At 41.9% G+C, this 12,949-nt stretch overlaps 1 protein-coding gene across 1 annotated transcript in view; it reads right to left on the bottom strand.

Annotated features, from left to right (window-relative positions):
• The window catches only part of col19a1 (collagen, type XIX, alpha 1), a gene marked incomplete at its 3' end in the record, with an annotated part of 238,354 nt that overhangs the window by 165,077 nt on the left and 60,328 nt on the right, over positions 1-12,949 (bottom strand). The window contains exon 12 of the mRNA XM_083775052.1: positions 8,933-8,980. Coding sequence (XP_083631178.1) covers positions 8,933-8,980 — 48 coding nt within the window. The remainder of the gene's footprint in view (positions 1-8,932; positions 8,981-12,949) is intronic.

Genomic DNA, 12,949 nt, shown 5'->3' with positions numbered 1-12,949 from the left:
GAATGAATCACAAGCTGGATTCCAAAATGGTGCTGTATGTCCTTCTCCAATAAGATCTTCTTCAAACTCTGTCTGCAACATCATAGAGTAGTGCCTAGAACTTACTTCAGACACACATTGTTGTATTCAATTTGATGATTTTAGTTGTGGTTAATGTATTATGAAGGTGCAGTGTATAGTCCTCACTGAACAACCTGGGCATAGGCGGGGTTCAGCCAATTACGGGTCTATTCGTGGATATCACTGGTGCACAGCAGGAGGGAATTGGGAAACGCCACGGGGAGGTTTCGTTTGTTTCGTTTGTTTCAGTTTGTTTTGAGTTATTTTCAGTTTATTAGTTAGTGGTTTGATTTGCCATTAAACACACAGCTTCAGTTTTTTGTTTGCGACCGGATGTCGCAGTTAACTATGAGACCTTGCGTTTATGTTTTCATTTTTTTATGTTTTTTTTTTGTGGCTTTCGCCTTTATTTTATATTTTTTATGGAGGGACAGACAGTAGGCTGACAGGAAATGGGGAGAGAGATGGAGGGGAGGGAGACATGCAGTAAAGCCCGTCAGGATCGGGAGTCGAACCCGCGGCACACTGCCAGACTGGATTACCAGCCAAGGTGCCTGGACCGCTGAGCCATGGCCCAGGCCGAGACCTTGCGTTTTTGACACCTAACCCACAATCCCCGTCACTTTGTCACGTCACCTAACTCAAATCCCCATCACTCACCCCAGGCTAGCCCCCATCACGTGACATCAGCCACCTGGTCTTTAATGTTGCCCGGCTGCCTTTACATCCATCATAATGAATTACATCCAGTCCAAGAAAGCTGTCGACGGCATCCACCACGAATCACTGTGGCAGATTGTCCAGCTGTATGGAATCACTGTGGCAGATTGTCCAGCTGTATGGAATCACTGTGGCAGATTGTCCAGCTGTATGGCGTGCCGTACAAGTACAGTATGTGCTAACGTCTTCAGGGCCCTGCACCGTTAACTCTCCTTGTTGAGTCAGAACCAGCAGTGATTTGGACATTGTAGGGGTTAGGGTTAGGGTTAGGGTTAGGGACATTGTAGGGTTAGGGACATTGTAGGGGTTAGGGTTAGGGTTAGGGTTAGGGACATTGTAGGGTTAGGGACATTGTAGGGTTAGGGACATTGTAGCCTAACCATTGTAAATGGTAAATGGTAAATGGTGCCTTTATCCAAGGCGCTTTACAGAGATTGTGCATTACATTCACCCATTCACACACACATTCATACACCGATGGCAGTGGAAACCATGCAAGGCACCAACTAGCACATCGGGAGCAATTAGGGGTTCAGTGTCTTGCTCAAAGACACTTCGACAGTAACTCTGGGGGAGCCCGGGTTCGAACTGGCAACCTTACAGTTACCATCCAGGCACTCTACCCCTGAGCCACCACCGCCCCTTGTAAGGCAGGGTTGCATACTCTCACCATTACCTTTACTCTTTTCATTGATTAAATGAAATGTTTTAAAAACCATGGACAGACTAAACTACTTTCAGCCAGACATCTGATCTCTATTTTTGGCATGTTATTTTGGGCAAATATTTTCTAAATTAATACATAAAAAGGGCAAAAATAGCTGATCTGCAAGCTCAGAATGGCTATTTAGTGTGTCACTGTCATAGGAAAAAGTACAAAAACATGGCATTAATTCATGAGAAGACAGAACAAATTAATATGGAGATACAAGGTTTCTGCCACCGACAGCGATGAGAAGCTGCAATTTAATCATTTTGGACAAAGTCTTTGTCGTCTCCGGGGTCAAATAACTCTTAGTCATAACAATGTTTCTTTTTCTGTCTGTCTACACCAGTGGTGGGGGGGGGAAAGTGGGGCCAATTAGCCAATAGAGCTTCAAAACAGGGCTGGATTTAGCAATCAGGGGGCTCTACGAAAAGCCCCAGCAGGGGGCTCCTTCTGTGCGGCATGCGCGCGTGCGGAAAATTGGTTGGACCACATTGTTACATGGTCCACATGATCATATAACATGTGTGCAACAAGAGCCAATGCCAATATGCTATATTAACCCATTCTGACCTGAGATCAGATTCATACGAGGTTTCCGCCGGACACACACTGGTCTGATGAACCCATTCTGACCTGAGATCAGATTCTAAAAATGTCAGTCGCTCTTCGATTTTTCAAAAATAGCAGACCTACAAGCACCAAAATGGGTGCCCGGTCAGAATGGGTTAATATTAGAACTTTTAAAGAAAGAATAATTTTACGACAAGGCAAGTATGCAACCAAAGTGCACAACACATCACAACCCAAGAGGAATAATTTGAACCCATTTTTGACCTGAGATCAGATTCTAAAAAGAGAGAGAGGGGGGAGATGCACCACTCAGTTCACACGGGCGTGATTATTTATATTAAAGGTATATTCAGTGATTTCACTTAATTCAAATATCACTTATTTTTTTGTTTTGTTGTGATAATCCTCCCTACTATAGAGTGTGCTGACCATATAAGGAGTTCCTCCCTGTCCCCAGTTAACCCCTGGGGGTCAAAAAACCTTAGGTTTCGTTTTTGAGACTCTATCCTGATTGGACGAAAGGCTGGGTCCCACAGCCAAAAACGAAACCTAAGGTTTTTTGAGTGAAATCACTGAATATACCTTTAAACAGCAATGCACTGATATAAAAAATGGAGGACCTTTCACTTGCAGTTGAGTAATATTTGACAAGGAAGTATCTATACTTTCTATACTGGCGTTGAGTACTTTGTTGCTGGGGGCAACTGGTCGTGAGCATCAGAATGGCATTTGATTAGATTTAATCAAACACCTGCAGTGTCAGAGTCACTCTGACCTGAACGCCAATTGATCCGCACAGTTAACCCTTTCTGACCTGAGATCAGATTCATACGAGGTTTCCACTGGACACACGCTGGTCTGACGAACCCATTCTGACCTGAGATCAGATTCATACGAGGTTTCCACTGGACACACACTGGTCTGACGAACCCATTCTGACCTGAGATCAGATTCTAGAAATGTCAGTCGCTCTTCGATTTTTCAAAAATAGCAGACCTACAAGCTCGTATCGCGCCACTCGGTGGCGCGATACGTAGATCTGCGTAGATCTGCTATTTTTCAATAGATAAAGCATAACATGATGCTAACACCAAAATGGGTGCCCGTTCAGAATGGGTTAATATCTCTATCAGAGTTTGTGTTCCAACTCTGACATTATTGATCTAGGATCACCTTGGTCAGTACGCTTCACTTCACAGAGAGATTGGATCGTGCAGATTCTTAGAATCTCATAATTATGGTCCGTGGACACAAATCTAATGCATCCATTTGGAATACGAGCAGTCGCTTACATTATTATTATGGTAATAACTATGCCATCATCAATGACATGGACTCTTTTCTGTGCCTATCTTTTTTACGGACAGATTGGGAGGACTGGAACAGCTGTGTTAACTAGATAAAGTCATTAAAAGGAGACCAATGGTTTTACGTTTCACTCGTTCTGGCCGTGATCTCCGTTTGAAATTAACGTGATACTGTGCATAAAAGGCCAAATAGCCACACTCTTAGCTCTGCTCCCACATGAGTTTAGTGGTAAATGGTAAATGGTGCATTTATATAGCCCGTTTATTAGGGCTGTGAATCTTTGGGTGTCCCACGATTCGATTCAGATTCTTGGGGTCACGATTCGATTCAAAATCGGTTTTTTCGATTCTACGATTCTCCAAAAACGATTTTCTTTTTAATTCAAAAGATTTTTTTTTCCAGATTCAAAACTATTCTCTATTCAAAATGATTCTTGATTCAATACATAGGATTTCATCACAATCTACTCCAGCCAACTGAAGTGATTAACTTGAAAATGACTGAAGACATGATGTTTACTGTAAGGGTGAGGGTTAGGGTGAGCTTACATTTCATATTATAAACACCATGTAGTGAAAACTCCTGTAACTAACCAGAAATAAAATCTAAAAAAAAAAAAATAATAATAATAAATAATAATAATAAAAAAAACGATTTTTGGAAATTATGAATCGATTTTGAATCGTTCATAACGGGAATCAATTTTTTTTGACACCCCTACCATTTATCCAAGGCGCTTTACATAGACAGTGCATTACATTCACTGTAGCCATGCAAGGTACCAACCTAGTGGTCCTTTTGGGGGTTCCAGGTACTGTATAGTCCCCAGCTAAATGATGGAAACCAAATGGACCCTTATTAGATCTTTATCTCTTGAGAGTGTAAAATGAAACCAAAATGGTCTACTTTTATGCTCCCAAGAGTTAAATTATTGTTATGCATTACTTAATTTACAAGAGGTCTAAAATAAAATTGAAAATGTAGAAGAATTGTTACTTTCCCGTTATCTCTCCTATGGTACCAACATCAATACAGCATGGAAATGTGGACTAAATCTTTTCCAACGACAACAAAATATTCTAAGTTTGGGGTCCGAGAGGCTGATTTGATCTTGGTGGTATTGGTTTGACCTCCCGTTAGACCACTGCTAACACTAACACTATCCCAAACCCTAGACCATTGCTAACACTATCCCAAACCCTAACCTAATCTAATCTAACACTATCCCAAACCCTAACCTAACCTAATCTAACACTATCCCAAACCCTAACCTAACCTAATCTAACACTATCCCAAACCCTAACCTAACCTAATCTAACACTATCCCAAACCCTAACCTAACCTAATCTAACACTATCCCAAACCCTAACCTAACCTAATCTAACACTATCCCAAACCCTAACCTAATCTAACACTATCCCAAACCCTAACCTAACCTAATCTAACACTATCCCAAACCCTAACCTAACCTAATCTAACACTATCCCAAACCCTAACCTAACCTAATCTAACACTATCCCAAACCCTAACCTAACCTAATCTAACACTATCCCAAACCCTAACCTAACCTAATCTAACACTATCCCAAACCCTAACCTAATCTAACACTATCCCAAACCCTAACCTAATCTAACACTATCCCAAACCCTAACCTAACCTAATCTAACACTATCCCAAACCCTAACCTAATCTAACACTATCCCAAACCCTAACCTAATCTAACACTATCCCAAACCCTAACCTAATCTAATCTAACACTATCCCAAACCCTAACCTAACCTAATCTAACACTATCCCAAACCCTAACCTAACACTATCCCAAACCCTAACCTAACCTAATCTAACACTATCCCAAACCCTAACCTAACCTAATCTAACACTATCCCAAACCCTAACCTAACCTAACCTAACCTAACACTATCCCAAACCCTAACCTAACCTAATCTAACACTATCCCAAACCCTAACCTAACCTAATCTAACACTATCCCAAACCCTAACCTAACCTAATCTAACACTATCCCAAACCCTAACCTAACCTAATCTAACACTATCCCAAACCCTAACCTAACCTAATCTAACACTATCCCAAACCCTAACCTAACCTAATCTAACACTATCCCAAACCCTAACCTAACCTAATCTAACACTATCCCAAACCCTAACCTAATCTAACACTATCCCAAACCCTAACCTAACCTAATCTAACACTATCCCAAACCCTAACCTAACCTAATCTAACACTATCCCAAACCCTAACCTAACCTAATCTAACACTATCCCAAACCCTAACCTAACCTAATCTAACACTATCCCAAACCCTAACCTAATCTAACACTATCCCAAACCCTAACCTAACCTAATCTAACACTATCCCAAACCCTAACCTAACCTAATCTAACACTATCCCAAACCCTAACCTAACCTAATCTAACACTATCCCAAACCCTAACCTAACCTAATCTAACACTATCCCAAACCCTAACCTAACCTAATCTAACACTATCCCAAACCCTAACCTAACCTAATCTAACACTATCCCAAACCCTAACCTAACCTAATCTAACACTATCCCAAACCCTAACCTAACCTAATCTAACACTATCCCAAACCCTAACCTAACCTAATCTAACACTATCCCAAACCCTAACCTAATCTAACACTATCCCAAACCCTAACCTAACCTAATCTAACGCACAGCACGACACGGGTGATTTTTAGCGCGCACGGCGGATTAGTTGTAAACCGCCACATATGTCTAGCGGCTCAGTGCACTCTCAGCACATCATCCTTCGTTTCCTTGTCAAACTATTTGTGAAGGTACGGCCATTATGGCCGCCGTGAAATTCCTGCCCTGGTGTAATGACATAACAGTAACACCATAGCCATGAGTAATGCTTAACTTGTACCCTGGGACACCCAGTCAATGTCTACAGGGCTTATAGGTGGACAAGATACTCTGCATACAATGAATTCATCCATTAATTTACGAAACAATTCCATTATCGATTGGCTGCTATAGCGGGCGTCCTACAGGGTGACACTCTGGGCCCCCTTCATTGTAGCGATGGACCGTGCCCTTAACCCATTCTGACCCGAGATCAGATTCATACAAGGTTTCCACTGGACACACACTGGTCTGATGGACCCATTCTGACCTGAGATCAGATTCTAAAAAATGTCAGTCGTTCTTCGATTTTTCAAAAATAGCAGACCTACAAGCTCGTATCGCGCCACTCGGTGGCGCGATATGAGCTTGTAGATCTGCTATTTTTCAATAGCTAAAGCATAACATGATGCCAACACCAAAATGGGTGCCCGTTCAGAATGGGTTAAATTCACAATCAATGGCAGAGAGGACAGAGGATGTACTGGGGGTTCACTCTGGTCCCGAGGAAGTCAAGGTGAGTACACCCCATCATGATTACTGACTGTGACTACGCAAATGACATTGCCCATTAGTCTCGGGATACAAGCAGATACAGCAAACTGCTATTGGCTGTAGAAATGGATTGAAAAAAGATTGGCCTCAAGCTCAATGCTAAGAAAACAACGGGGACAAAACCATTTCCACTGGGGACGGGACGGTGCACGAGGCACCCCAGGACTTCAAATATCTCTGGGTCTGGACTGCTTCAACGGAACCGGACCTGAAGGTATACAGAGGGCACTTGCTTGGAATGACTGGAATGTGGTTGAGGAGTGTGGAAATCAGGAGAAGACATCAAGAGGTCGGCTGTTCATAGCTACAGTGGAGTCAGTACTGCTGTATGGGCTGAGACATGGACCCTTACAGTACAACGTACTGCTGTATGGGCTGAGACATGGACCCTTACAGTACAACATACTGCTGTACAGTATGGGCTGAGACATGGACCCTTACAGTACAACGTACTGCTGTATGGGCTGAGACATGGACCCTTACAGTACAACATACTGCTGTATGGGCTGAGACATGGACCCTTACAGTACAACGTACTGCTGTATGGGCTGAGACATGGACCCTTTCCCTACAACGGGAAAGTGCTCTGAATGGAGACGATACGAGAATGCTACGAATGGCCCTATAGGTGTCACCAAATCAGAAACATGGACCTCTACAGGGACCAGACAAAGTCAAGATGAGGCTGGCAGGGCACTGTGTCAGGCACCCGGGAACTAGTGGCAAGCAAACTGAACATTCTGGGAGTCAACCCAGGGCAAAGACAGGAAAGTGAAGAAGCACACCACTTACGTAGATGCACTGCGTCACAACAGCTTAGCCAACAACACTTTAGAGCCTTTAGGGCCACTTAAGGCCCTGATGTTACACTCTGAGAGTGTACAAATGGAACCAAATGGACCCGTTAGGGTCCCGTTAGGGTCCATTTAGGGTCCATTTGTACACTCTCTGAGTTACAGACCCATAAGTGTCCATTTGGTTTCTATCTCTAATAGAGCTAGGTACCCCCTGGAACTCCCTCAAATACCCCCAGGGGTCCCCGGACCCCACTTTGGGAACCCATGGGCTAGACCACACTCTCGCGTCACATCGCAACTGATTGGCTCAGCACGATAGGCGAGTAGACTGCTCCTCGTTTCCTGTTCGACTTCCTCTCCCATGTATAGTTTATATGTATAGTGTATGTATAGTTTCATTATATAGATATTCCACTGTTACTTTCTTAGCTTACGCATGTTTCATGATAAATGCTTTTATGTGATGTATTCCCATGCTTTTGTTCTTGCTTAAATGTAAGTCGCTCTGGATTAAGAGCGTCTGCTAAATGCCTAAATTGTAAATTGAACACTCAGCATTTGGAGCACTATTTATTTTGGACACGGCGAGGCACCGTAAACCAATGCCAAGGAAGCAGGTTTCTCTGGCCATAGGTCTGTTCAGTGAGGGAATGGTGATGAAAACAGGTCCCTTTATAAAAAGACACTTTAAAACTGACCATCTGCTCAGTGCTCGGCCACCAACCAACACAAGAGATGAGGATATGAAACAGCCTTTGGTCCAGCTAACCATTAGTATACAGGGGGACGCAGGCCGTTTTGCTCCTGGTCGGAATGCTAGTCAATTAATTTATTCAGTAGACCCCCGTTAGGATATTATAATGAATCTTTTGAGATCTTCTTTATCACAATCAATGGTCAAATAAATTCACGCCCCCCGGTATTGCCTTCGCTCTTAATATCCCAGTACAATATGGTGTAGGTTTCATTGCTATGGTGATTCCGGAGATAGGGCAATGTTGTAAAAATCCAAATGGCCCAGCTAGCACAGCTTTGAGGTTATAAAAAAAAAAAACGACTGTGGTTCATCAACATGCAGGTTCTGTGCTACATAAGACTGTATCAATTAAATCTAACTGGAGAAGGACATGGCAGCCCCGGCCCTGACCACACATCAGAATATGACAGCCACCACATTGGAGAGGAGAGAGAAAAACCTCTACCTCACTTCCCCCCTCGAGGGCATCGCACAGATGAACAGAAAATGAATAGCCCATAAGAATTGATTCCCTGATGAAACCAGATCTGGTGTATGGAAGATATGTCGGCCGGAGATAGACACGCTTACCCTCTCCCCATCGATTCCCTTTTGCCCTTCTGCTCCGGCCTGCTCCGCCTGCAATGACAAAAAAATGAAAAAAAGATGAGAAAGAAGAAAGGGGGCGCCTTGCTTGAAAAGTTCACACTTTTTTGACTTTCACGGAGGAGTGTGCAAGACAGAATGATCCGGGATAACACCTTTCCATCCAATTTATTCTGTTGAAAAAAGTGGTTGTGTCTTGGCTATACATCCCAAATCACCCACCAAGAATAATGAAGAAAGATGTTTACTTGAAAATAAATAAATACAAAAACAATGAAAAAAAAAAAAAAAAAAAACTAAATTTAATTAATATAATCATACATTAGGTTTGCTCTCCAGTACTTCAATGTGCATATTGAATTTCTATCCAAAACTAAGAAGAAGAAAAATGTCTTTAACCCATTCTGACCTGAGATCAGATTCATACGAGGTTTCCGCCGGACACACACTGGGTCTGATGAACCCATTCTGAACCGAGATCAGATTCTAAAAAATGTCAGTCGCTCTTCGATTTTTTCAAAAAATAGCAGACCTACAAGCTCGTATCGCCTTAATTGGATCTATGCAGGAGGTTATGTCATGGGAGGATTCAGGACTCCGAATATTGGTCGTGTGGTTTATGGTGGCAATGAAATTTCCTCTGCCTGTCTGTATAAATCCCCCAAACTCCACAAGTCACAGTGAGCTCCTCTGAGCTCAGCTTAGTGCCCGAACAAATTAACAATGCACTTTACTCTATACAGTGGTGCCAGCCAGCGCACAAATGCTACTCGCAATACCAAAGTTCCACAAGAAAAAAAAACTCTTCTTTGGGAGCCTGGGACCGCGGTGTCTACATTTTAACCTCGGGAACAGTGCTACAGAACGCAAAAAAAAAAAAAAGGATTATACGCAGTCTTCTTAAAGGCTTATTTCCACAAATATCTCACTGATCATGATTCTTAAGTAACCTATTCATCCCATTCCCCAGTAACCCACCTTCTACAGTGCTTTCCAGTGGTGGAAGGTAACTAAGTAGATTTACTCAAGTACTGTACTTTTGAGGTACTTTTAGCTGACTTTTAGCTGATTTCTTTTGGAAAACTTTTCTTAAAAAAAGATGTGTTTTACTGGTTGCTTGCGTTACACTGGCTATTTTCAAAAAATAACATTTCACAATTATTATTATTTTTGCCAACCCCTTTGTACTTTTACTGAAGTAAAGTTTTTAATACAGGACTTTTACATGTTCACAATGTTAGAAAATGTCTAACATTGTGGTACCCCAGGTGTTTGACTATGCTCTGTATACCGTTTCCGTTTCTGACTAATAAAAGCGTTCAATCAATCAATCAATACTTGATTGATATAATAATATTATATCAAGTAAAAAAAGTATCCGTTTTTGACAGTGGTTTCCATATTATGGAAACCACTGTCAAAAACGGATACTTTTTAGAATTCAACAGGAAAAAAAATAGCTACAAGCTCAAAACTAAGCCGCATTTCGAGCTTGTATGTGAATCTTTTCATACTTTTGTGTGACACTGCACTGACTGCAGTGTGATAACGTAGGACGTAATTAGGCTGCAATTCGAAACAGGCCCCCGTAAAATCTGAATCCCCCCCCCCCCCTTTTCCCCTCACTGTATAATGTTTCTTTTTCCTTTTTGCTTCCTTCATGATGAATTCCTGTTCTGTTCTTTGACTATGGAAGTGTCTATTTGTACGTCTCTAAATGTTTTTGATGAATTGAACATGGTGGACCCTCTTGTAAACAAGTGTAATGCTTTATTGCGTCGTCCACTCACAGTTTAACAGTCTTTGTATTGAGTTTGTGCTTGAAATGTACTGTAATTCTGCAAACTGTAAATAAATAAATCAATCAAATAAAATCAATCAAACCTTACATTACGAAAAAAAACACAAAACAGTTTGAGATAGGAGGTTTCTGCCTGACAACAACAACAATAAGTAATGAGAACTTCTTCCACCACCGATTATACACACAGTCAGGGAATAATAGGTTCTTAACCCATTCTGACCTGAGATCAGATTCTAAAAATGTCAGTCGTTCTTAGATTTTTCTAAAATAGCAGACCTACAAGCTCGTATCGCGCCACTCGGTGGCGCGATATGAGCTTGTAGATCTGCTATTTTTTAATAGCTAAAGCATAACATGATGCTAACACCAAAATGGGTGCCCGGTCAGAATGGGTTAAAGGCTTAGAATTTCCACAAATATCACCGATTCCTCAATAAGCTATACCACACACACACACACCCTCTGCTTTCCACAGCCAGTGCCAGAAGAGCGTGAGGTATCTTGGAACCCGTTTGGCCGGGGGGGGGGGGGGGGGGGGGGGGGGGGGGGGGGTTATTAGAGTGTTGCTCAGTTAGCCTCTACGGTTTCATGACCTCAGCAGGCCAATAAAGCTCAAGCAACCTGCCATATTATGGAGTGGCAAGGGCGTCAATGATATTGACAGGCGCAGCGGTGGTCAAGTAACTGTAAGTATAACTTAACCCATTCTGACCTGAGATCAGATTCATATACGAGGTATCCACTGGACACACACACTGGTCTGATTAACCCATTCTGACCTGAGATCAGATTCTAGAAATGTCAGTCGCTCTTCGATTTTTCAAAAATAGCAGACCTACAAGCTCGTATCGCGCCACTCGGTGGCGCGCTATGAGCTTGTAGATCTGCTATTTTTAAATAGCTAAAGCATGACATGATGCTGACACCAAAATGGGTGCCCGGTCAGAATGGGTTAACTGCAGTGGTATAAGTAACTTACTGTAAGTATACAACTTTGAGGTATGAGCTTTCACTCTGAGTAATTTATACATTTTGTTATACCTTACACTTTTACGCCGCTACAGTACATCTCAGAGGCAAACAACGTTATTTGAACATTTTTAGTTACCATTACCAACTGCTGCAATTTCGTATTGTTAATAAGAACCACCCCTATTCTGTCAAAAATAACCAATCTACAAGCTCACAGCATGTCACAATTAAGCTCAAGCAACCTGCCATATTATGGAGTGGCAAGGGCGTCAATGATATTGACAGGCGCAGCGGTGGCAAGTATAACTGTAAGTAACTTACTGCGGTGTTAAGTAACTTACTGTAAAGTACAACTTTGAGGTATGAGCTTTCACTTTGAGTCATTTACATGTTGGTATACCTTACACTTTTACGCCGCTACGTACATCTCAGAGGCAAACGACGACTGCTGCTGCTTTTTACTCCACTACGTTAATTTGAACATTTTAGTTACCATTACCAACGGCTACGATTTTGTATTGTTAATTAATACGAACCCCCCTATTCTGTCAAAAAAATAACCAATCTACAAGCTCACAGCATGTCACATTGTGATGCATTGTGGGTTATAGATCTTCAAAAGTACTAAAATTCTTAAAGGACCACTTCACCACTTTTCAACCTATCTTCATATAATAGGTCCTCACTAATAATCATGAAAAAATGGTGCAATTTGTTTCTACTCAGTCTGTGTCTCATAGGAGGGCTGTGGGCAGTTCAGAAACCGTCTTCCAGTGACATCATCGATGGGGAATACAAGCTACTAGAAACTGCAGGCTTTCTAGTCCTGAAAAGTTGCAATGCGAAAATGGAAGCCATCGTTCTCACGATAATGACAATTTGTAAAATAATCTTGTTTAAAAAAACATCTGCCTAATGATGATGTCACTGGAAGACGGTTTCTAACTGCCCACAGCCGTCCTATGAGACACAGACTGAGTAGAAAAAAATCGTGCCATTTTTTCATGATTATTAGTGAGGACCTATTATATGAAGATAGGTTGAAAAGTGGTGAAGTGGTCCTTTAAGTAAAGTTTGGATACAGCACGTATACCAAAGTATTTCTACATTGTGGAATTGATCCCCCCCCCCCCCCCCCCCCTTGTTCAACCACTGGACAGGAGCAAGGAGAAACAGTATTCAACTGTCAAAAGAGCCTGAATAATTCATTGAGGCCATTCATAAGA

This window comes from Protomyctophum parallelum (assembly GCF_964188405.1).
Source record: "Protomyctophum parallelum genome assembly, chromosome: 10".
NCBI lineage: Eukaryota > Metazoa > Chordata > Actinopteri > Myctophiformes > Myctophidae > Protomyctophum > Protomyctophum parallelum.
Note: the sequence above shows the minus strand (reverse complement) of the source record. Positions and strands in the feature narration are given on the sequence as shown.